This window comes from Salvelinus alpinus, chromosome 8 (assembly GCF_045679555.1).
Source record: "Salvelinus alpinus chromosome 8, SLU_Salpinus.1, whole genome shotgun sequence".
Taxonomy (NCBI): domain Eukaryota; kingdom Metazoa; phylum Chordata; class Actinopteri; order Salmoniformes; family Salmonidae; genus Salvelinus; species Salvelinus alpinus.
In genome coordinates this window covers 35077220-35103300 of record NC_092093.1, presented here as the reverse complement: position 1 = coordinate 35103300, position 26081 = coordinate 35077220, and the positions used below count along the sequence as shown (strand labels likewise).

The following is a 26081-nucleotide window of genomic DNA, read 5'->3' as shown; positions in this document are numbered from 1 at the left end:
GAGGCCTACAAACCTGACTCAGTTACACCAGCTCTGTTAGGCGGAATGTGACAAAATTCACCCAACTTAATGTGAGAAGCTTGTGGAAGGTTACCGAAACATTTGACCCAAGTTAAACCATTTAAAGGCAACGCTACCAAATACTAATTGAGTGTATGTAAACTTCTGACCCACTGGGAATGTGATGAAAGAAATAAAAGCTGAAATAAATAATTCTCTCTACTGTTATTCTGACATTTCCCATTCTTAAAATAAAGTGGTGATCCTAACTGACCTAAGACAGGGAATGTTTACTATGATTAAATGTCAGGAATTGTGAAAAACTGAGATTAAATGTATTTGGCTAAGGTGTATGTAAACTTCAGACTTCAACTGTACCAGTGGTTATAAACCCAGTTAGGGAGACCAGAACATACCAGTGAAAGTCTCAGTGCAGGGGTTGATCCCAGCAAGCCGTTTAGAGGTACCAAAGTCAGATATCTTCAGAACTCCACTATATGTGTTTATTAGCACATTGTCACCCTGTGGATATAAAGAGAACAGATGGGATAAGAAAAGAGCTCCATTCCAAGTAATATCTATTTCTTAACCTTAACCCAAATGACTAGGATAACAGCCTGGTTATCTAAGGTATTTCCTAGAAGGCAATCAGCAACAGTTGTTACAGTGGGCCATATTCACCACCTCCAATCCAAAACAAGATTATTAACATTGATGTGAATGGCCGTTGAGGTCATTTTATGAGATACTATTGTTAAATGAGGCAGAATTTAAAGGCCTATCTTGTTCTGGGTGTAGGAGGAAGAGTATGCTAACCTAAATGACTTGCTCTATTATGGGATGGGAGTGGGCTCAGTGTGTTTTTATTATGACTGAGACTGAGTTATGTCACATTAACCTTCCTGTAGGATGATAAGGGGAAGTCTTTATAACAGTGCCAGGCGCCACTTACAAATCAAATCATTTATGTACCCCTGACATGAATGTGGCCTCCCTATTGGCCAGGCGCATACTATACAATGGCCAATCAAAGCCTTTGAAATAGAGCAGTGGTAGAGGAAAAGCCAAGGCTCCACCTTGATGTCTCTGTGAGCGATCTGATTGTCATGGAGATATTTGAGCCCCTCCAGGATCTGTCTGGTGTAGAAGCCGATGGTGGGTTCGTTGTTCTTCAGAGGGCCCCATTTAGACCTCAGCAGGGCAGACAGGCTTCCTGGATACAAACCACAGGCCAAAGTACAATACATATCAATACACTCTGCTTTACTATCAGCAGGACAGTAGTGTATTCAGTCCATTACATAACTCAGATAACATACACTCACAGGACAGTCTATTAGGTACACCACCCCGTTCACGAAAATGGTTAGCTCCTACAGACAGTGAGTCAGGTGGTCGTGGCTTGCTACACAAAGCAGGCAGATGGGCATCAAGGCATTCAGTTACTGTTCGACTGAACGTTACAATGGGCAAAACGAGTGACCGAAGTGACTTTGAGCGTGGTATGATCGACGGTACCAGGGTTGCCGGATCCAGTATCTCAGAAACGTCCGCCTTCCTGGGATTTTCACGCACGACAGTGTCTAAGGATTCCTGAGAATGGTGTTACAAACAAAAAACATCCAGTCAGCGGCAGTCCTGTGGGCGAAAACAGCTTGTTGATGAGAGAGGTCGAAGGAGAATGGCAAGAATCGTGCAAGCTAACAGGCGGGCCACAAAGAGACTAACAATGGCGGAACGCACAACTTCTTCTTCTATGAGCTAAAAACAAGAAAAAGCGGCTCCAGTAGGCACGCGGTCACCAACACTGGACAATTGAGGAATGGAAAAATATTGCCTGGTCCGACGAATCCCGATTCCTGTTGCGTCATGCTGATGGCAGATTCAGGATTTGGCGTAAGCAGCATGGAGTCCATGGACCCATCCTGCCTGGTGTCAACAGTACAGGCTGGTGGCGGTGGTGTAGCGTCGTCCAATCTGCAGCAACCACGGGATGCCATCGCGTCAGCATGGACCAACATTCCTGTGGAACGTTTCCAACTTGTAGAATCCATACCCTGAAGAATTCAGGCTGTTTAGGAAGCAAAGGGGGGCCTGACCCGGTACTAGATGGGTGTACCTAATAAAATGGCCGATGAGTGTATACGTGTTTGTATTTGCCCTCTTACCTCCGGGAACCTGCTCCATGAAGATCTTGATAAAACCATTCTCGCTGATGGAGCCCAAGTACTGCACAATGTTCTTGTGCTTCAGGTGTTTGTGAAGGGCAATCTCCTCGTGGAGGGGCTGAGAGTACCTAGGAGAGAATAGAACATCCACTGTTACATCTAATAAGGAAAAAGGACAGGATGATGTCTTCTCTCTCTCTCGTTCAACAAAAAAAAAAGACCAGAGCACTTTGAGACGGGAAATTGCACTGTTGCACTTAGTAGCTTGCAGTAACCTATCACGGAGAGAGATGTCAGAGGGACTCAGTCCAGTACACCATGGTCAGAGGACAAGGAACACAAGGACACACACCAGCTGGCTACATATGAAATGTCACTCTCCTCCAATCTTCTTCTAGAGATAAATGTTCAAACTGAACACCATAAATAATAAGACTAAATACATTCTCCCTCAATCACACGGTTGGCTATTCAGACACCTATTCAATGTCCCCCCCCCCCCCCCCCGAGAGGATACTTCAGAGTTGCTTCTAAGTGATTCGGAATAATTCTTGACACCTTTGAGTTTTCCCATGAGAGCCCTCTAATGACTTGTGATGTGATGAGTGGAACAATGTATGACAGAGGAATCATCTGGGCTGATTGGGCTCTGAAGGAGTCCCATAATAAAACAGGAATAGGTGGAACAATGAGCAGACCAGTGATGGTGATGGAAGGCAGCGCAAGTGCTTGGTACACTAGTTGCTAGGCGACTCTTTCCCCCCAATTCTTTTCATTGCCCAGTCACTCGATCAGGTGTACGGTATATATAACACTTTGGTGTGCCAGAGAAAGGACACACAACAGGAACACAGAGCTAACACAGAGCTAAAACAGTGGACGACTTAAACAAGCGTTTTGGTGCCCCTTCGATCTGCCAATCAAATGATCACTCTCAGGAAACCCCTTTGGTTGTTGTGCTCTGAATAACCACTCACTCACTTTAAATAACGACACAGGGACCTGTTGCAATTCAGCCTTCCATTAGCAAAGGGCCTCTTAAAAGACTGTAAAAGTGTGATGGATGCTTATTATGTCAACTATAGTAGCCGGTGCAATGACAATACGTGTAAGGGGGAATAGTAGAAGCTGAGGATTTGTGCTAGTGTCCTTTTGGAGAAAGTCCACTTAACATGTTCACCTACCTGCTGTCTCTCTCCGGTATCTCCTTGATGGCCAGCCGCACCTGGTTGCTAAGGTCCCGGCCTGCGTACACCACTCCAAATGTGCCTTTTCCCAGAACCACCCTCTCCCCGAGCTCATCATACTCATAGTCGTACTGAGGAGGAAATTATTTTAAAGATGACATTTTGTTGCATGCTAACTTCAAGGGCCATAACGATAGAGTTATAACAGGGATATAGGTCCATCTTAGAGCAGGTGAGAGTGGCGTCTGGGTATTAACTAAGCAAAGGGCAATGTGAGCTTTGCAAGGTGTGGCATAGATCAAACAGGGCTCAAAAACAAGTTGTGGCACCATGCTTGTGTTTGACAAGAAGTCTTTGGGTAATTATTCACAGACAATTATTTTCCCCCGTCTCACCACTGGGAGAACAGGTGACTAGAGGAGCAGGTGCTTTTCCTGCTCTACACTAATGGTTTCCATTGCAAAACATACAATGAACAGCATGACCCATGTCCACACTGTAGGAAGTTGCCTCTATCTATTTCCACACTGTACATTGCATCTATCTGGTTTGATATAGAATTTGGAAAACAATCGGAGAGACAATCGCTGCTGGCTACACCCTACACATTCTGGAAATCAGGTTAATCCTGTTGGAGACAACATACAATGAAAATATCCCTCTCTCCTCCCTCACCTCTAGGGCGTCAGCGTCACACTCCCCCTCTTCAGAGCCTTTCCATGTTTCTTCTGCAATGCTGTTGACCAGATCACAGAACCTGCAACACACAGAGCACCCCAGATAACCTTTACCACACTTACAAATACGTCACAGGAGTAGTTGTGAAAGAACACTAAGCCCAGGCACCCTTTCATACACTCTCAGTGTGAAAACTCAATGGGAGAAAGCCCAATCACACCAGCACTGACTCACTGAATTATACTGTGGAGCTAATAAGACTGGCTGGCTGTGCTTTGGTTCTTCTCCGTGTAAATCTCTACAGTACAGTCACTGCCTTGGACAGCGGCTCACATGCTGGTGAGATGGAGTGGTCACGGCACAGACAGAAGAGTGACAGACCTTTTGCAGTGCATCTCTGTGCAGAAATAGATCTGGAAGTCCTCAGAGTTGTTTAGCACGTACAGGAAGGCACTGCGCTCGTCAAACTTGGAAATACTGAGGAAGAGGAGTTGACAGTTAGAGACGAGATGGGTAAATTCACATGACATAGGACACTGGCATAGACTGGATGTCTGAGTGTAGCCATCTGAGAAATCACTCCAGTTGTAGGTAACTACAGAAGCTTTTCATTTTCACCAGAGCTGTAAAAGTCTTTAACCACCAAACACTCTTCTTCATTCAAACACATACAACAAGTTACAGTAACTCGGACGGAATGAGCATAACTCAGAGCGTTCCTTCCCACACACACACTGTTGAGTCTCCACCAGTGTTCAGCGGAGTGAACCGGGATTCTAAGCCAGCTAACCGAGGCGAGGGCTGAGCAGAGTGGAGCAGAGCACAGAATGAGTGGTTGTATTCAGCCCACCATGGCACACTGCTGCATCAGAGGGAACTGCCATTGTCTCCTAGTCCACTGGAGGGGGAGTGGGCACCAAGTAAGATACGTTCCCTAGCAACATCTCACAGAGGCCCTCTAGAGTGGAAGATCATCCGACCTGTCAGTCTGCTACTGAATTATTTTTTGGAGGGGGAGGCAGGGAGGGTGAAGGAGGGAGAGCCACGGAGGGACCACCTCTGACTAATATTGCCTTGGGAACCAGGCTGCCACATTATGATCTGTTATGTTGTCGGCATATGGGAAAGAGGAGGAAAGTAGCGAGCAGTGACTTCACTGCCCACATATTACAATGAGTGTGTAGATCAGGACAGCTGTGAGATGACCAACCTGACACCCCGTACTGACATGGCGCTGAAGTTCCACTCATGGACCCCCCTGTTCTGTTAGAGAGATCAGAAAAACATGAACCTCAGAATATATGACAAGGACTGACACCTGAAAATGTTATTCCGATGACTTGGCAAAATGTGTCAATGCAGAGAAAGAGAGAGACATACTTCGTTTATGAGACTCTTTCCAGTGGAAGAAAAATCACAACGCAAAGGCACAAGGCAGTTGTCACACACTCTTCCTGTGGTCAGTAACTTACCTTGTCATCAGGAGCAACATGCCAGATGGAGACAGTGTTCTCCTCCACATCGTTGTTTATGGACAAGTACGAAGGCTGATAGACTTTCGTGGGCTCCAGTATCAACACCTGGAAAAGAGGACAAACAATATCACCTCGAGACATTTCACAATAAAGCAGCGAAGTAAACAGTCTAGGAACACTGCCTCAGTTGGTGCCATTGTTATGGTTTATGTGTGTACAGTATATGTCTAACTGTCAAGTTCAAGTCTAAACAGTGAAGAATGCCAGGAAGGAAGAGCGAGCATGGGGCTCAGTGGCAGTCACATCAGGGAGACATACTGGGAAGCGGACAGATGAGACGTCTTTCTTTGTGGCCTCCACCAGGAAGTCCATCCAGAAGTCCACCAGTTCTTGCTTGGGTGGCGGCTGCTCCACAGAGGGCTTTTTGAAATGCTGGTAAATCAGGATGGTCTCCACGAGAGAGCTCAGATACCTGGGGTGCAGTCAAGACAAACGTTAGCTTGAAATACATTTTAAAGGCCATTGACCGCAGAAAAAGAAAATGCACTTAGAACAGATCAAAATCTGTTTGAATATGTTGTAAAAATCTTGAGCTTGAAAGAATAGGGTTGACACATGACTGAAACCACATGACTGAAACTTAAGGATCTCAGGTCGATTGTCTGCGGGGCAAAGTTAAACTGCCCTTTCATGTCAGACAGTCATGACCATACTTTTATGGGAAAGAGGATCATTTTGTACATGTATTACACTTTGAGTTTGACCAATTCCAGTCAATTTCAATATTGGAAATAAATCTAAAAAACTAAAAAAAATCGACCAAAACAAATCCTCCATATGACGGATAACCCCTGTGACTAAAACAAAATAAATGACATTTAAATTGTGCAAAGTAGGTTTAAATAAGTTGTCTACACTGAGTGTACAAAACATGAATAACACCTTCCTAATATTGCCCTCAGAACAACCTCAATTCGTTGGGGCATGGACTCTACAAGGTGTTGAAAGCGTTCCACAGGGATGCTGGCCCATGTTGACTTCAATGTTTCCCACAGTTGTGTCAAGTTGGCTGGATGTCCTTTGGGTGTTGGGCCATTCTTGATACACACGGGAAACTGTTGAGCATGAACAACCCAGCAGCGTTGCCGTTCTAGACACAAACCGGTGCGCCTGGCACCTACTACCATACCCCGTTCAAAGGCACTTAAATCTTTTGTCTTGCCCATTCACCCTCTGAATGGCACACATACACACTCCATGTCTCATTGTCTAAAGGCTTAAAAATCTGTCTTTAACCGGTCTCCTCCCCTTTATCTACACGGATTGAAGTGGATTTAACAAGTGACATCAGTAAGGGACCATAGCTTTCACCTGGATTCACCAGGTTAGTCTATGTCATGGAAAGAGCATGTTCTGTACACTCAGTGTATACAGTGCCTTCGGAAAGTATTCAGACCCCTTGACTTTTTCCACATTTTGTTACGTTACAGCCTTATTCAAAAATGTATTAAATAAGAGTCTAAATTGAGCTCAGGTGCATCCTGTTTCCATTGATCATCCTTGAGATGTTTCTACAACTTGTTTGGAGTCCACCTGTGGTAAATTCAATTGATTGGACATGATTTGGAAAGGCACACATCTGTCTATTTAAGGTCCCACTGTGTCGAGGCACAGAACCTGGGGAAGGGTACCAAAAAAATTCTGCAGCCTTGAAGGTCCCCAAGAATAGAGTGGCCTCCATCATTCTTAAATGGAAGAAGTTTGAAACCACCAAGACTCTTCCTAGAGCTGTCCGCCCGGCCAAACTGAGCAATCGGGGTAGAAGGGCCTTGGTCAGGGAGGTGACCAAGAACCCGATGGTCACTCTGACAGAGCTCTAGAGTTCCTCTGTGAAGATGGGAGAACCTTCCAGAAGGACAACCATCTCTGCAGCACTCCACCAATCAGGCCTTTATGGTAGAGTGGCCAGACGGAAGCCACTTCTCAGTGAAAGGCACATGACAGCCTGCTTGGAGTTTGCCTAAAGGCATCTAAAGACTCTCAGACCATGAGAATCAAGATTCTGAAACCAAGATTGAACTCTTTAACCTGAATACCAAGTGTCTGGTGTGGAGGAAACCTGGCACCATCCCTACTGTGAATCATGGTGGTGGCAGCATCATGCTGTGGGGGTGTTTTTCAGCGGCAGGGACTGGGAGACAAGTCAGGATCATGGCAAAGATGAACAGAACAAAATGCAGAGAGATACTTGATGAAAACCTGCTTCAGAGCGCTCAGGACCTCAGACAGGGGCAAAGGTTCACCTTCCAACAGGACAACGACCCTAAGCACACAGCCAAGAAAATGCAGGAGTGGCTTCTGGGACAAGTCTCTGAATGTCCTTCAGTGACCCAGTTAGAGCCCGGACTTCAACCCGATCGAACATCTCTGGAGAGACCTGAAAATAGCTGTGCACCAACGCTCCCCATACAACCTGACAGAAATTGAGAGGATCTGCAAAGAGGAATGGGAGAAACTCCCCAAATACAGGTGTGCCAAGCTTGTAGCGTCATACCCAAGAAGACTCAAGGCTGTAATCACTGCCAAAGGTGCTTCAACAAAGTACTGAGTAAAGGGTCTGAATACTTTTGTAAATGTGATATCTTTTTCCCCCGTACATTTGCAAACATTTCTAAAAACCTGTTTTTGCTTTGTCTTTTTGGGGGGGGGGTTGTGTGTAGATTAATGAGGTGTAGATTAAAAGATAATTTAACACATTTTAAAATAAGGCTGCAACGTAACAAAATGTGGAAAAAGTCAAGGGGTCTGAATACTTTCCCGAATGAACTGTATGTTGATCTTTACATAAAAAAAGAAGAAAAAAGAAAACAGCACCCTCCCTCACCAGACGGGGGCCTTGAGTTTGAAGAGCTTCTCAGAGGCTTGTATGACCCTAGTGTTGTCACAGGCCAGGATGCTAGCCCCCAGGAAGAAGCCCACGTCCCAGTAGCTCTGCAACTTGTCCAGGCTTCCCTTCTTCCCCAGGAGGCTGCTCAGCTTCACTCCTGGAAAGGAGAACAAGGTCAGGTCAGGGACATATTATAATCATATTTAAAAAAGATACTGCACACTGTTGAATGCTCCCATAGTTTTATTGTGCAAGGTCTTTCTAAAGGTACATAATTTGCCATATCTTATGTGCTTTATATACCGTGCGTTATTTCAAGGGTTTGGGAATGGGCTGGGCACTGTATACCCCAGTAGCCTACTCTTATGTTAGGCATTTCACCTGAAATGCAGCTTGGAGGATCTCAATGCCCTCTTTGGATACGTTTTAACATTCAATGTAGTTGGTTGCCATGTTGTTACTATATTGCAGAGTGATAATGGAACATGGCTGTTTTTGGCCTCGCTGAGGCAAGCTGCCACTACATGTCCTACTCATGTAGCCCGGGGCAGCGCAGAGTAGAGGAGGGAAGGAAAGGGGGCAAGGACTGGGAAGGGGGCCCACGGCTGATTCCCAGGCCTGTCTGTCCTGTTTCTCACATTCCTGAGTTACTTTCTGAGCCTCAGATTTCACAGCAAACACAGAGGATTGGGAGCCAAACAGCACAAAACACCCTTGCAAAAAAATAAATAAAATGGAAACGTAATGGCAAGGAAAAAAAATGGAAACATCATTGTTTACGTAAAATCAGATGTTTCATATTAACCCCCGCAGTACAGTAGCAGGTTCTCTGTTCACACCCAGACTACTTTTGATGGGAGTGTCTCATCATAAGCAGTTCGTTTGAATGAGCAGTATCTGTCACATGAGTTGATATTGATCTCACACTTTATGACATGAGGGTAACCGCAGTGCAGTGGGAATGCAGATCAGTAACTCAATTATTATTAGTCATCAGCAGCTCTAATGAAAAACAGAATAGCGAGCCAATTCCAATGCACCATCGGGCAGCTCAAGGCCAAACAGATATCAAGGAGAATAAAGTGTTAGTTACTTACCGACTTTGCGGAGCTCGAAGGAGGCGTCAAACTGGTGTCCCGCTGCCAGGAGTAGAACGGCGTAGTTGATGCCAGAGTGTAGTGTCGGCTCGGACTCAAACCCCTTCTTAAACCTGAGAGGAAGGACAGAGAAGCCAATATTACACACAATGCTTCCTTTTTAAATCTAACTTGATGTTCCTACAGTCATTTCTGATGTGTCCTCGGTGAGAACTTTATAGTCTTTATCACTTCCTCCCTACTTTTGTAAAAAGCATCCAAAAATAACTACAGCATTATTGAGCAGGGTGCACGGAGGAACCAGCTTGACTCTCACAGATAAAAACCTAATTGACTTAGTGAGCAATCGGTTCCACTGAGGGAATGAGTGTGAATAACATGAGAAGGCTCTCCAAAGATGTCGTCTGGGTTGGAACAGAGGACAAGGACAAATGAATCGGCTCGATGAGAGACATAACTGCAGTCTTCCTGGAATGGTTATCTTTAGAATATCACTGGTGCGGCTGTTTCAAATCAGCTACTTTCAGAATGCACCTGCAGGCTCTTTGCTCCGAGTCAGATGACACTGCTGTTCGTTAGCTGTAGTTGAGAGGTGGAAGACCTCTCTATCTCTACTTCTCTAGCTGGTGAGGAGTGAGTGAGTGGTTGGTAATTACCCTCATCAGTAGCCAGGCTCTCACCAGTGTGTGTGTGTGTGTGTGTGTGTGTGTGTGTGTGTGTGTGTGTGTGTGTGTGTGTGTGTGTGTGTGTGTGTGTGTGTGTGTGTGTGTGTGTGTGTGTGTGTGTGTGTGTGTGTGTGTCTGTGTGTGTGTGTGTGAGTAGCTCTCACCAGGCTGTGCCACTATCCCTGCTCTTGGTATCAGTGAAGTGGGACTCTAGGAACATGTCCTTGTAGATGCGTCCCACCAGGCAGTAGATGTCTGAGGCCACCTGGTTGTCAGACTCCACCAGGGGCAGCATAATGTCCAGGGCCTTCTGACGGTCCCCCGGGAGGTTCCTCCTGAACAACACAGAAGAGGGAATAACCAATAACCAAAGAGGGTGAGTCCCAAATGGCACCCTATTTCCTTTATAGTGCAATACTTTTGAACAGGGTGTAGTGGACTACAATAATAATTCATACCCCTTGGACTTATTCCACATTTTGTTGTGTTACATACAGCCTGATTTCAAAATAGATTTTTTTTCTCACCCATTTACACACAATACCCCATAATGACAAAATGAAAGTGAATTTTGCAAATGCATTGAAACTGAAATACAGAAATATCTAATTCACAAAAGTATGTGGACACCCCTTCAAATTTGTCGATTCTGGTATTTCAGACACACCCGTTGCTGACAGGTGTATAAAATTGAGCACACAGACATGCAATCTCCATAGACAAACATTGGCAGTAGAATGGCCTTACTGAAGAGCTCAGTGACATTCAGTATGGCACCGTCATAGGATGCCACCTTTCCAACAAGTCCGTTTGTAAAATGTCTTCCCTGCTAGAGCTGCCCCGGTCAACTGTAAGTGTTGTTATTGTGAAGTGGAAATGTCTAGGAGCAACAACGGCTCAGCCGCAAATTGGTAGGCCACACAAGCTCACAGAACGGGACCGCTGAGTACTGAAGCGCATAAAAATTGGCTGTCCTCAGTTGCAACACTCACTACTGAGTGTTTCAAACTGCCTCTGGAAGCAACGTTAGCACAATAGCTGTTCGTCGGGAGCTTCATGAAATGGGCTTCCATGGCCAAGCAGCCGCACACAAGCCTAAGATCACCATGCGCAATGCCAAGCGTCGGCTGGAGTGATGTGAAGCTCGCCACCATTGGACTCTGGAACATTGGAAACGAGTTCTCTGGAGTGATGAATCACGCTTTGACGGACGAATCTGGGTTTGGCGGATGCCAGGAGAACACTACCTGCCCCAATGCATAGTGCCAACTGTAAAGTTTGGTGGAGGTGGAATGATGGTCTGGGGCTAGGCCCCTTAGCTCCAGTGAAGGGAAATCTTAACGCTACAGCATACAATGACATTCTAGACAATTCGGTGCTTCCAACTGTGGCAACAGTTTGGGGAAGGCCCTTTCCTGCTTCAGCATGACAATGCCCCCGAGCACAAAGCGAGGTCCATACAGAAATGGTTTGCCGCCTCCCAAGTGGCGTCACTACAGACCCAGGTTCGACCCATGAGGCGGCGCACAATTGGCCCAGCGTCGTCCGGGTTAGGGGAGGGTTTGGCCGGCCGGGATTTCCTTGTCTCATCGCGCTCTCCTTGTGGCGGGCCGGGTGCCTGCAAGCTGACTTTGGTCACTAGCTGGACGGTGTTTCCTCCGACACATTAGTGCGGCTGGCTTCCAGATTAAGCGAGCAGTGTGTCAAGAAGCAGTGCGGATTGGTAAGGTCGTGTTTCAGAGGACGCATGGCTCACAACCTTCGCTTCTCCCGAGTCAGTAGGGGAGTTGCAACGATGGGACAAGACTGTAACTACCAATCTACTAGCAAGATGGCGCCGACAGAGATGGTCGCGTCGCTTTGAGTCCTTAGGAAACTATGCCATATTTCGTTTTTTACTGTATTATTTCTTACATTGTTACCCCAGGAAATCTTAAGTCCAATTACATACAGCCGGGAAGAACTATGGATATAAGAGCGACATCAACTTACCAACATTACGACCAGGAATACGACTTCCCTGAAGCGGATCCTCTGTTTGGACTGCCAACCAGGACAATGGACCTAATCCCAGAAGCCGACCCAAAACAACGGCGCCTCAGAAGGGCAGACGGAGCGGTCTCCTGGTCAGGCTCCATAGACGTGCACATCGCCCAACGCTCCCGAGTATACTACTCGCCAATGTCTCTTGACAACAAGGTAGATTTTTTTCGAGCAAGGGTTGCCTTCCAGAGACATCAGAGATTGTAACATTCTCTGTTTCACAGAAACATGGCTCTCTCGGGATATGTTGTTGGAATCGGTTCAGCCACCGGGCTTCTCCATGCATCGCACCGACAGAGATAAACTCCTCTCTGGGAAGAGGAAGGGCGGAGGTATATGCTTCATGATTAACGACTCATGGTGTAATCATAACAACATACAGGAACTCAAGAACTCTGCCGCCCATATTATCTCCCAAGAGAATTCTCCTCATTTATCGTCACAGCTGTGTACATTCCTCCTCAAGCAGATACCAAGACGGCCCTCAAGGAACTTCACTGGACTCTATGTCGGCAAATCCGACCACGACGCAATCTTGCTCCTACCGTCTTATAGGCAGAAATTCAAACAGGATGTACCAGTGACTAGAACCACTCAACGCTGGTTTGACCAATCAGAATCCACGCATCAAGATTGTTTTGATCACGTGGACTGGGATTTGTTTCGGTCAGCCTCAGATAACAACATTGATCTATACGCTGACTTGGTTAGTGAGTTTATAAAGAAGTGCCTTGGAGATGTTGCTCCCACTGTGAATATTAAAACTACCCTAAACAGAAATCGTGAATGGAGGGCGGCATTTGGGCAAAACTGAAAGCGCGAACCACCACATTTAACCATTGAAAGAGGTCTGGGAATGTGGCTGAATATAAACAGTGTAATTATTCCCTCTGCATGGCAATCAAACAAGCGAAATGCCGGTAAAGGGACAAAGTGGAGTCGCAATTCGACGGCTGAGACACGAGACGTATGTGACAGGGTCTACAGGAAATAACGGACTACAAAAAGAAAACCAGGCACGTCACTGACACCAGCATCACGCTTCCAGACAACTAAACACATTCTTTGCCCGCTTTAAGGACAATACAGTGCCACCGTCGCGGCACACTAACATGGACTGCGCCCTCTCCTTCTCAGTGGCCGACGTGAGTAAAACATTTAAACGTGTTAACCCTCGCAAGGCTGCTGGCCCAGACGGTATCCCTAGCCGCGTCCTCAGAGCATGCTCAGACCAGCTGGCTGGTGTGTTTACGGACATGTTCAATCGCTCCCTATCCCAGTCTGTTGTCACCCTAGACCCACTTCAGTTTGCATATCGCCCCAACAGGTCCACAGACGATGCAATCGCTATCACACTGCACACTGCCCTATCCCATCTGGACAAGAGGAATACCTATGTAAAAATGCTGTTCATTGACTACAGCTCAGCATTCAACACCATTGTACCCTCCAAGGTCATCATCAAGCTGGATGCCCTGTACTCCCTGTTCACCCACGACTGCGTGGCCATGCACGCCTCCAACTCAATCATCAAGTTTGCAGATGACACATCAGTAGTGGGCTTGATTACCAACAACAACGAGACGGCCTACAGGGAGGAGGTGAAGGCACTCGGAGTGTGGTGTCAGGAAAACAACCTCTCACTCAACGTCAACAAAACAAAGGAGATGATTGTGGACTTCAGGAAACAGCAGAGGGAGCACCCCCCTATCCACATCGAAGGGACAGCAGTGGAGAAGGTGGAAAGTTTTAAGTTCCTCGGTACACATCACAGACAAACTGAAATGGTCCACCCACACAGACAGTGTTGTGAAGAAGGCGCAACAGCACCTAATCAACCTCAGGAGGCTGAAGAAATGTGGCTTGTCACCCAAAACCCTGACAAACATTTACAGATGCACAATCGAGAGCATCATGTCGGGCTGTATCACAGCCTGGTACGGAAACTGCACCGCCCTCAACCGCAAGGCTCACCAGAGGGTAGTGCGGTCTGCACAACGCATCACGGGAAGCAAACTATCTGCCCTCCATGACACCTACAGCACCCGATGTCACAGGAAGGCCAAAAAGATCATCAAGGACAACAACCATGTTGACACCTGTATCTTTGTAGTGACTGTATTGTAGTATTGATACACCATCCATAGTGTAATTAAAAACATCACCATGCTGAAAAGGAATATCGATGTCTGTTTTTTATTTTCTTTACCTCCCTGGTCTTTGTAGTTGAATCTGTCTTTGAAATTAACTGCTCGACTAAGGGACCTTACAGATAATTTTATGTGTGGGGTACAGAGATGAGCTATTCATTAAAAAATCATGTTAAACACTATTATTGCACACAAAGTGAGTCCATGCAACTTATTATGTGACTTGTTAGTTCCTGCAGTCAAATGACCAAATCACCCTCTTGTGACATCATGGGTGGAATCTTATTCATATTTTTCATAATTTCATAATTAATAAAATATACTTATTTTTGAAGCACAGAAAATCCAGTGTTTCTATGTCAAACACTTTTGTTATATTTCAGTCTTCTGTGATGTACTGTATATAAAGTGTAATATTGGGATGCAAACTCAAAATTGAATACATTGCAACTCTATATCTGACATGGCACAGGTGTCTTCTTTTATTAAGCCCATAACCATGTGTGTGAGGTGTATAGTTTTGTTTCAAAGTAGATTTGTTTACGACTACCAAGAAACATTCTGTGTGTCCCTGTCCCACTGCAGTAAAAGGTTAAGCAAATTTGTACTCCTGAACTTATTTAGGCTTGCCATAACAAAGGGGTTGAATACTTATTGACTCAAGACATTTCAGCTTTTCATTTTTAATTAATTTGTAAACATTTCTAAAAACATAATTCCACTTTGACATTATGGGGTATTATGTGTAGGCTAGTGACACAAAATTTCAATGTAATCCGTTTTAGAATAAAGCTGTAACGTAACAAATTTGAAAAAGTCAAGGGGTGTGAATACTTTCCGAATGCACTGTCCTGGGAGTTTGTCTGGGTGTGTCTCTCTCTCTTATGGTCTACACTGAGAGAGGGTGATGAATAAACATGAGACAAGCCGGTGTGTGTGTGTTTGTGTGTGTGTGTGTGTAACACCAACGCGCTATGTCTTGGCAGAGAGGAAGACGTCAAAAGGCTGTAGATTAAATTTCATGAGGGTAGTGGGTTCAATTACCTCCCTACAGACCTGGCCAACTAACTCCTGTGTTGGACTGTCTGGGTTTAAGGGTATTAGCGAGAACTGGAGTAACGCACGCAGTAATGACCAAGCACTTTATCTGTCAGCAGTCATTCGTAATCCATACTGTACTGCTGCTTTACCAAGCGAACGGGAGCCAAATTCTATTCCTCCCTCGGATCCCATTCTATTTTGAACATACATTGTCTTTCAGTTTTCTTATGCTTCCTCTTTATCCCTTTTTCTTTGCGCCCCAAAGGGGGACAACAAAGTCTCCACAGGTTCTTTCACAAGGCAGCCGAACAGCATCCCAGTGTGAGCCTCGTGGCCGGAATAACTTAGTTGGCATGGGCACACTAATATGGATCTCAACAGAGCCATAGAGATGGATGCTAAATAAGCATAAGAACGGGAAGCTATTTCCTCTCACCAGCTTTCACTTCAATACCAGAGTACCGCTGAAGGGCAACTGGAGGGGGGGGGGTGAAGCTAAGCAGTGAGTCAGCCTAGCCCACTCCAGTCATGCAATAGGCAAACGTGGAGGGGGGGAGGGATTGTGCAACAGGCAAAGCTTCAACTAACTCTAGCACTTCCCTGTAACGCAATGACTCAACAGAAAACACTGCTTTTCAGACAGGTTTAGTTCTCATCATTCATGCTTCATTATTGCAGGATAGTGGCAAGTTTTTGCAATGGTGTACTAAACTGCTGAGTCATGAACCACATCCAGTTGGGGAAATTGTGAACAAAGAGGCTGCTGTCTAAACCAGCACACAGACTCATGGCAACCATCTTAATTTTTGAGCCATTCAATTATGCAAAGAATGTGCAACAGGTTTCTTAATGTGTTTCTTTGAGGGTATAAAATGCAGTGGTGTAAAGTACTTAAGTAAAAAATACTTTAAAGTACTACTTAGGTTGTTTTTTGCGGTATTTATATTTTGGACAACTTTTACTTCACTACATTCCTAAAGAAAATAATGTACTTTTAACTCCATACATTTTCCTGACACCCAAAAGTACAAGTTGCATGTTGAATGCTTATCAAGAGAACATCCCTGGTCATCCCTACTACCTCTGAAATGGCAGACTCACTAAACACAAATGCTTCGTTTCTAAAGGATGTCTGAGTGTTGGGGCACGCCCCTGGCTATCTGTAAAAAAAAAGATTAAAAAAAGAACATGGTGCCGTCTGGTTTGCTTAATATAAGGAATGTGAAATTATTTATACTTTTATTTTTGATACTTAAGTATATTTTAGCAATTAAATTTACTTTTGATACTTAATTATGTGTAAAACCAAATACTTTTAGACTTCTATCAAGTAGTATTTTACTGGGTGACTTTCACTTTTACGTGAGTTATTTTCCATTAAAGTATCTTTAGTTTTACTCAAGTATGACAATTGGGTACTTTTTCCACCACTGATAAATGCAGCAAAATGCTATCCTAACTGGCTAGACACCAGTGTTGCGTTGTAGCATGTAGGAGAACCAGTGACAAGAGAGGCAGCATGTTAAAGAGCAAGCAGTAAAATACTTTCCAAGCTGAACATCTGTGATGTTCCGACCCAGAGCACAGACACACATGTTTAGCACATGCATGCGTCTGTGTGTGCATCTGTGTGTGAGGGTGTGAGTGTGTGCGTGTGTAGACAAACCAGGTGTGACATACTCGGGGTCTTACCGATTCAGTGCAAAGGCATAGTGGAACTTGACATGGGGATTGGCCACAGGGTCGAATGTAGCAAGCTTCTCCAAGGTCTCCACCAGCTTCACTATAGATTCATAATCCTACATTACATACAAACACAGAAAAACAGATTGTTGGACTAAAGATAATGTACCCACTCAGCCATCTTGGTTGCTATCGTTAACATGAAACCTGTCTATGTTCTTGTTCCCTTACAAAGTCACTTCACTGCACCTGGGAAGGACACTGTTGGCTTATTCAAGTAGTTCAATAATTAAAATGTCCTCTCTTCCACCATTTCTTGTCCAGTATATATTTATCCAAAACATATTCAATAATTCACTTTCTCCTTGTAGTTCTGGTCTTTTGTATCATTTATTAAATGTGGCTGGTGGCTGCTATGGCTGGCGGGATGGGAGCCTGTAGGGTGAATGGCATCGCAATGCAGAGAGAACGGACCGGAGTGCAGTAGCCTTACGATTAGCCACAGAAAGATGACAAAAAGCTTAGCCTGCAGCATTCCACAGGCAGGTAGTCCTTCTGAAATGCCTCTAGTAGCCAAGGGAGGCCCTAACACATTTATGCTGTCTGCTGAGGCATTGCAGTCTGCCTAAAGTGACTCTGCCAGCAGCATTCGACAAGCGTAAAAGAGGGTAACATGTACCTGGATGTCCCTGTAGGACAGAAGCAGGTTGATGACAATGTCAGCTGAAAGGCACTCTACGTTGTCCAATCGTTGTTGAATACGGCTGAGTTCTGAGGCCAGCTCCGACCCCGTGAACAACTCCCGCGCTTTCCGGAGCTCGTTGAGAATGGTTTCTCTGAAGTATTGGCTACAAAAGGGGAAACAGAGAGACTCATAAATATGTTATTTCACACTAGAAATCAACATGAAATCAACATTTTCTGCAAAGAACCCATTGCTATGTCTTGGTATGATTTTCTGGGGAAATAGGTATTGGGAAAAGAGCCCCTTCAATGTCTTCTTCACTGCACTAGGTGCAGCACATTTCCAGGAGACAAAACATTCATCCAAAGAGCAAATTCTCTCAGCTCTCTAAAGCATGACTCATTATTCCTGGAAGAGAGGCAGTGATGCTGAATATTGGCAGAGAGAAACCCCTAAAAAATTAGGACATAACTAAGTCAAGCTAACATTAAAACTGAGATTGCTATGCAAGCCAATATGTTGCAACGCTATTTCAAAAATATAAAATGAGTGAGTTGTATAATACAATGTCTTCTGAGGAATACTCAAGAAGTGCAATATCCGACACAAAGGGCTATCGCACTTCATCAGCTAGACATCCATATTGCATAATCAACCACAGAAAATTACACAAGACAACACAAAAACCAGTACACGCTAGGTCACTGTAATACACCCCTGCTGGCAATAACAGCTCTGTAATAATCACCTTGTCATGCGTGTTCACAACTCATTCCCAACTACAGTACCACACTTACCTCCCTAGTGAGATGACACCTGTTTCACTACAGCTTGGTGAGAGAAGAAACATGTGACTTCTACAAATCAAGCCAGGCTGAATGTAGACCTCTGGGCTGGTCTTAGGCCCAGTGTCTAACCGACAAACTCCCAAGCCACTATCTACCCCAAACCTATACTATTCACCAGGTGTTGGACCTATGGGCTAGCTGGCCCAGCACCTAACCCAAAACACTTCTCTGCTACTCACCAGGAGTTGGCTTGTGGCACCTTGAGCAGCTGGACGAAGCGGTCCAGCAGGGGCATGCAGATGGGCCCCAGCAGCATCTCGAAGCTGGGCTGCATCAACTCCGTCAGGCCCTTCATCAGGCTGCTCTCGCAGCAGTACACCTTGTTGTGGGGCGTCACCATGTATGGGATGAAGCTGTAGTTGGCTGAGCATGTCTGGGGGAAAAAGCAGAAACAACATTTTGGGTTTTGGTGCATGTAGAGTTGGTTTGATGTGTCAGTGTCAGACATGCGTCAAATAGCTAAATATCACAAATACTTGGTTTAGTTTGCTCGGTAAAGTCTACCCCAATATGAAGACTGGAGAAATTGAGAACAGCAACAGAGCATCCCCTTACATGCCCTATTGACTGCATGAGCAGGTCCAGAATTATTGGCAACCTTGATAAAGATGAGCAAAAAAATAACACAACTAGTGAGCTATATTATATACAAAAAAATAGGAAATTATATTATTTTATACTAATAAAATAACTCCGATAAAGTAACAAGTAATATTTATTTTCCTCCCATTGAGAGGATAACGGCACTGAGTAAATTCGTAAAACGTTTTATAAAATTGGAGAACACATTTGGAGAGATCTTAGACCGCTACTCCATAAAGAATCTTTCCAATCCAAGTACCAATGCCATTGAGCAAACTCCATGCGTTTACATTTGTAGGATGATATGAAAATAGAGCTCTTTGGCCCGTACACCCGTGGTGGGTTTGGCATCGAAATAAGAATTCAGAAGCATAAAAGAACCCCATACCTATTGTGGATCATTGATGTTATGGGGCTATTTGGCTTCCACTGGTCCTGGGGCCCTTGTTAAGGTCAATGGCATCATCAACTTTACCCAGTTCCAGGACATTTTAGCCAAATACCTGCTTGCCTCTGCCAGGAGGCTGAAAGTTGGCCGCAAGTGGATCTTCCAGCAAGACAATAACGCCATCCACACATCAACATCCACAAGGAAATGGTTCATTTAACACAAAATCTGCATTTTGACTTAAAACCCCATTGAAAACTTGTGGTTTGAATTGAAGAGGGGAGTCCATAAGCGCAGATGAAAGATATCAAGGATCTGGAAAGATTATGTATGAAGGAATGATCTAAGATCCCTCCCAATGTGTTCTCCATCTCATAAAACATTTGAGAAAAAGTCTCAGTGCCGTTATCCTCGCAAGTGGAGGTATTGAAAGGTATTGAAAACAGGGGTGCCAATAATAGTTTTCTTTTTGAGAAAATACATTTTTACTTGTTAATCAAAATCGCTTTCTCTGAGAAATTGTATTAGTATTAAAACATGTAGCATACAATATAGCTCAGTACTTTTGCTAATCTTTATCAAGGGTGCCAATAATTCTGGACCTGACTGTACAATGGAAGAACAGTAGTATGGGCCTTTTTTTGTGCTAGTAATTTACCACCCTGATCTGCAGGGACAATGGCGATGTTGTACCCATGGAGAATTGGACATAATGAGTCTGTCTGAAGAGCCGGTGGCCTGGGGGACAGATCCACATCAGTAATTACAGTGACATTAGGATCTGTTTGACTGAACTGCTCACACTGCCCTCAGGGCAGAGCTGCCCTTAAAACTCCCATTCATGTTGCTCATGGAAATCCAATTCAAACCAGGTCTGTCTTACTACTCTTGTCCAGCTGTATTTGCATGTGGTGTAGAGAGTACCAATAAATCTATCATTGATGTCTGTCATTGTAGTCTGTTATTCACAGTATACTCAACACTCAGCACTAGAAAAGCTTAAGTTGATGGATCCTGACCAAATTATACTTGAACATGTAGGCCACAGTAAAAAAACAAAAGGGATTCTGCTGATCCACATCTGTTGTGCTGCCCAGATACATCCTGAGTCTGCACGGTCAGTGGATATTTGAATCTCTCTGTATCACTTTGATCTTCAAGAACACACCTGGGATGCTTGCTACTCACACTTGTAACAAAAGGAAGTGAACAGAGGGTTAAGTTCTGCCTGTAGAAATTGGAACGATCCACAGTAAAACGGCTTCCTCTTCTGCAATCACATGTTTTTTATGACATCACTAGTCATGCCATAACTTTCCAAAATAACCTGTGGCGGCTTGTCACGGCTAGGTGCATCCACAGATTACGACATCCTTCCTGTCCTATATTGAGCCACACAAACTGTGTGAGTCATGACCCGGCGGATCACATGACGACAACACATCATAATAAATGTTTTAGTCGCCAGGGGCCATCCTTTGCCCCGGCAACCCCAGCAGCACCTGTGTTTGAGTCTCATTAGATTCTTGTTTGTGACTGTATTAGGTAATAGTAGGTGGCACGCAGGTCTCCAAAACAACAATCTTAAGGAGCAGAAAGGAACCGAAAACTGGCTGTGTGTCCCAAAATCACACCCTATTTTCTACATAGTGCACTACATATGGGCTCTGGACAAAAAGTAGTGCACTATATAGGGAATACATACAGTGCCATTTGGGACCGGGGTGTTAGCACGGTAATTACGGTAATTAAGGAGTTAAATATCAGTCAGGCAGTACAGGATTAACCTATTCATAAAGGGGGAGGGGTAGACGGGAATAAGTAGTGTGTGTGAGTAATGACTTAACATTAATCGTTAGCCCTAATACCTGTATGACCGCCCGGCTGGCTGCAGCCATAAAACAATCCAGGAATTTGTTCTGATTAGTGGTGTACCATGTGATATAACCCCTTGGTCAGAGTGCCACTAATGTGTCATATCCTTCTGGGGCGTGGTGTATTTGTTCTCTCAGAGCAGAGAGAAGGGGCGTGGTGTGTAGATACAACTAGAGAAAGACAGTCAGTCATGGATGGCGGTAGTGGACTCTCACTGTAATGCTCTGTCGCAACACACCGATCAGCCATCAACCTGCTTCCTGGAGCACCAAGCCACCTTATTCCACTTCGTAAAGTCAATTACGCCAGCTAAGCTTGAGGAGGGCAACCCTGTCGCTCCCATTAGCCCTACAGGCAGCACCAGCCCGGCAGGCGGCCCATAGCTGCTGAGGAGGCCCCCTGTCCATGCCCTTGCCTCAACCTCACAGCTTTTTCCCCCTCATGCCACAGTGCATCAATGTCACCATATCGTATTATTCTGTATAAGAAAGCCAGCCAGACAGACGGACACAGACAAACAGACAGTGTGGTGCCTCCCTGTCTGACCTGGCTATCACTAGGCAGAAGGAGTGGCAGACACTGTGTTACAGACGGCAGGGAGGCAGGAAATCGGAAATGAGAGTCAACTCATTCTCTCGTTTTCTCTCTGCTTTCCATAGCACCCCAGTCACCCTGGTGATAAGGCTGCCTGTCAACCAAGTACAGCTATTCTAGAAAACTCTCTGAGTAAGGGGAAATGCTTTAGTTTACTGTTGTCATGACGTTGCCTGCGTGGGTATAGCAAACCCCATCCCCCTCTCCCTGCCTCCCCCTTTCCTCCTTCAACCCATGCTGTGATCACAGAGAGACGTTGTAAATTCCTGAGGATCTCCTCATGGCTAAACAGTATTAAGAGAGAGGGTAAACTTTCAGGACAAAGGAATTCTCTTCCACCTCACAGAACTTGAGGTACGAACAGATTTCATGTTCCGGAAAAAGTAGGAATGATCGGTGAAGGTCCAGCTATGAACATGTCCATTTGTCACCACATGGGAAACTCACGTGAGACTGTGGGACCACATTGCCATACCGCTGTTTATATAATAACCTCAGATATGAGGTTAACATCTGTTTGTTGTATAAAATGAATGAGTGAGTATGATACTGTTTGTATAATTGTGTAATATGATTTTGAACTGTTTAATGAAGGAAAATACAATTGTATTTGAACTATTTGAACTATTTGGTTGTATTTGAACTAAATCCAAGGACCGCCCCTGAGCCAGTTGGGTCAGAGACCATGGGACCACCCCTCTCTGCTATCTGAATAAAAGCCAACTCTTAAGAAATTACCCCAGACCATGTTTATCCTCCAAGGAGGAGAACGAAGGTTGAGTAGAATTACTTTCTATACCACGTGGTTAAAACTCTTATACGAATCATAACAAGTCTTTGATATTGACTTCTAGTCTGCAGCTAGGAATTCGGTATCATTGAACGCGAAGAAAGACAACCGCCGAAACAATCATTCTATAACGAATGTCCCTCTGAACAATCCACAATAGCCAAGACAGAGACCGACGAATCTCCAACAGAAACTAACTTCACTCCAATAGAAACTAACTTCTCTCCAACGATCAAGACAACACACCGAGCGTAACTATATATATTGATTGCAATTGTTCCCGAATGAGTGAGCGTTCATGTGTAAGGATTAGCATGTCAATTGTTATAATTATGGACTCTGTAGTGAATTCTTAGTCGAACGCAACTTTCCCTTTGTCTAACAGTCAGTCTCATTCCAAACGTCGTAAATCGCTGATCTGCACGAACCCAGTCTTCACTATGAGTCATCCATACATCAATTGTCTTAAATCATTTATTAAACCGCCATGCCGGTTTAGCCCACTAGGGCATATTTTCTCCCATCATTTCATGTAACTATTTTAAGTTTGTTTTGCATTTCTGTGAATTAATTAGTTAGTAATAAATAAATGATTTAAGACAATTGATGTATGGATGACTCATAGTGAAGACTGGGTTCGTGCAGATCAGCGATTTACGACGTTTGGAATGAGACTGACGTAAGGTAGAGTAAATCAATCATTAATTAGAAGACCATTGATCAGATATGAAATATCTGAAAGGTTATATTGGGAAATGATAACTTTGTAATCTAATAACTTTCCCTGGTGCCCTCGAATTCATAGTTAATTAGTTACGTTATTACTAAAGTGATCGCGTAATCCCTAATTACAGGAATCTATGATAAAACTAAAAGTCTTAAATTTAACGATACCAAAGACACGACACTGTACACACAGCAGAATGCACAAAGCCAAACTAGAGGGATATTGAACTGGGTAATGAAAAGTGTTTGATGGTACCAGCGATGGCTGCATTGTTGAATGTTGGCATGAGTAAAAATCAGTTTATTGCATTTACCTTCAGACAGGAAATGTGAAAGAAGGAAGAGACAAGAGAGGTGTTGTAACGGCTGTCTCTCTCCTCATCCTCGGACGAGGAGAGGAGAGAAGGATCATCAGACCAAAATGCAGCAGTAGGGAAATAAGCCATCTTTTTATTTAACACGACGATGGCAACACGAAACAAAACACTTTCAAATATACAAAACGACGTTGACGAAACCTGAACATAAACTTACATAACTAAACGTAAACTCACGGACAGGAAACAGACGACATCAAAATAAACGAACAGCCAAACAGTCCCGTATGGTACATACATTCGACGACACAGGAGACAATCACCCACAAACAAACAGTGAGAACACCCTACCTAAATATGACTCTTAATTAGAGGAGAACGCAAAACACCTGCCTCTAATTAAGAGCCATACCAGGCAACCACAACCAACATAGAAACAGATAACATAGACTGCCCACCCAAAACACATGCCCTGACCTAAACACATACAAAAACAACATAAAACAGGTCAGGACCGTTACAGGTGTGCCAATAACAACTTTGAAATAGAGACACAGTGTTGAGTTTGTGCACTTACAGTGTTCTTCTGGCAAACGATCTCCTGCAAGAGAAAAAGCGAAAAGTCAATACTGCATTGTGGATAGTAGGTGAAAATCACAAACATTACATTGGTCACAGTTCACTAGAGCGATCCTTAAGTCAAGCTATAAATGGACTCCTGCACTTGCAAACAAAACCAGTAGAAACGCGGATACATCAGCACTAACATTTCATTTTGCAGTGCCGTATTGTGTAGGCTAAGGGCCAGCAAACAACCATGGAGATATTAAACATGGCAAAAGGCACTTTAAAAAGAGGTTGAGCCTCAGCACGTGTACACAATGGAGTCTCTTTATTCTGAACAATCTATAACGGTTAACACAGCAGCCATTGTTACTCTTAACCCTCAATAAGGGAGCTGGTACAGTTTGAAGACTGCAGGCTGATAGGGATATGTTAAAATCACTACAGAAAGTCATTTTTCTTTTTACTTCAGGGTGTAGGTGGGTTGAGATGGAGGATATAGTTTATCAAGATTACAGGCATAATATTTATGTTCGGGTACACTTTGTCAAATATGACTTATTCTTTGAGGAATTTACGACAATTTCAAAAGATTGCAATGCTTTTTTTATGTCAATGACAGTGTCAGAGCAGAGCAGGTCACAGGAGTGTGTGGGGTATCTTGGTTTCTGCATATATACGCACAGGAAACGATCATCTCCCCTCCCCCTCATTCTCTCACTTGCATACCTGTGTTGTTGTTGGTGGTGGTCATTGATAGGGGATTCCCGTGTGACTGCAAGGCCCTCTCACTGTTCAAACCAATTTAGGCTAATGTTAACTCAACTGTGCATTCATCGCCTGACAGACTCAGGGCCAAAAGGTTAAAGGTTCATTGCAGCCATTTAAAAAAAGATCAATATCAAATCATCTCTGGGTAACTACTATGCATCTTACTGTGATTGTTTTCAATTCAAATGGTCAAAAGTAACAAATTGCTTCTTAGCAAAGAGCAATTTTTTAAGCAAGAATTTTGCTAGGACTGTCTGCGAGTGGTCTGAGTGGGGAGGGGAAAATCGGAAAACTAGCTGTTATTGGCAGAGAGGTTTTAGCAAAATTAACAGCTCTTACACTTAAAGGGCATTATCATCATTTTCACAATTTCACAGTATTATTTCAACCTTGTGTGGAAATATCTACACTGAACAAAAATTATAAATGCAACATACAACAATTTCAAAGATTTTACTGAGTTACAGTTCATATTAGGAAATCAGTCAATTGAAATCAATTCATTAGGCCCTAATCTATGGATTTCACATGACTGGGAATGCAGATATGCATATGTTGGTCACAGATACCTTTAAAAAAAGGTAGGGGCGTGGATCAAAAAAACTGTCCGTATCTGGTGTGACCACCATTTGCCTCATGCAGCGTGACACATCTCCTTCGCATAGAGTTGATCAGGCTGTTGATTGTGGCCTGTGGGATGTTATCCCACTCCTCTTCAATGGCTGCGCGAAGATGTTGGATATTGGCAGTAACTGGAACATGCTGTTGTGCATGTCGATCCAGAGCATCCCAAACATGCTCCATGGGTCTGGTGAGTATGCAGGCCATGGAAGAACTGGTACATTTTCAGCTACTAGGAATTGTGTA

At 44.2% G+C, this 26081-nt stretch overlaps 1 protein-coding gene across 2 annotated transcripts in view; it reads right to left on the bottom strand.

Annotated features, from left to right (window-relative positions):
* The window catches only part of LOC139583033 (mitogen-activated protein kinase kinase kinase 5-like), a 68184-nt gene that overhangs the window by 24094 nt on the left and 18009 nt on the right, over nucleotides 1-26081 (bottom strand). Inside the window, exons 2-18 of one of the 2 annotated variants that reach the window (XM_071413709.1) lie at nucleotides 25173-25234; nucleotides 24457-24480; nucleotides 18787-18980; nucleotides 17754-17922; nucleotides 17084-17190; nucleotides 10322-10492; nucleotides 9493-9605; nucleotides 8393-8552; nucleotides 5827-5980; nucleotides 5506-5613; nucleotides 5244-5296; nucleotides 4415-4510; nucleotides 4031-4112; nucleotides 3353-3486; nucleotides 2169-2296; nucleotides 1077-1213; nucleotides 417-522 (exon numbers count right to left, since the gene is read on the bottom strand). In XM_071413709.1, the coding sequence (XP_071269810.1) occupies nucleotides 417-522; nucleotides 1077-1213; nucleotides 2169-2296; nucleotides 3353-3486; nucleotides 4031-4112; nucleotides 4415-4510; nucleotides 5244-5296; nucleotides 5506-5613; nucleotides 5827-5980; nucleotides 8393-8552; nucleotides 9493-9605; nucleotides 10322-10492; nucleotides 17084-17190; nucleotides 17754-17922; nucleotides 18787-18947 (1879 nt within the window). In that variant the 5' untranslated portion in view covers nucleotides 18948-18980; nucleotides 24457-24480; nucleotides 25173-25234. The remainder of the gene's footprint in view (nucleotides 1-416; nucleotides 523-1076; nucleotides 1214-2168; nucleotides 2297-3352; nucleotides 3487-4030; nucleotides 4113-4414; nucleotides 4511-5243; nucleotides 5297-5505; nucleotides 5614-5826; nucleotides 5981-8392; nucleotides 8553-9492; nucleotides 9606-10321; nucleotides 10493-17083; nucleotides 17191-17753; nucleotides 17923-18786; nucleotides 18981-24456; nucleotides 24481-25172; nucleotides 25235-26081) is intronic. The other variant, XM_071413708.1, reaches the window with a different exon arrangement.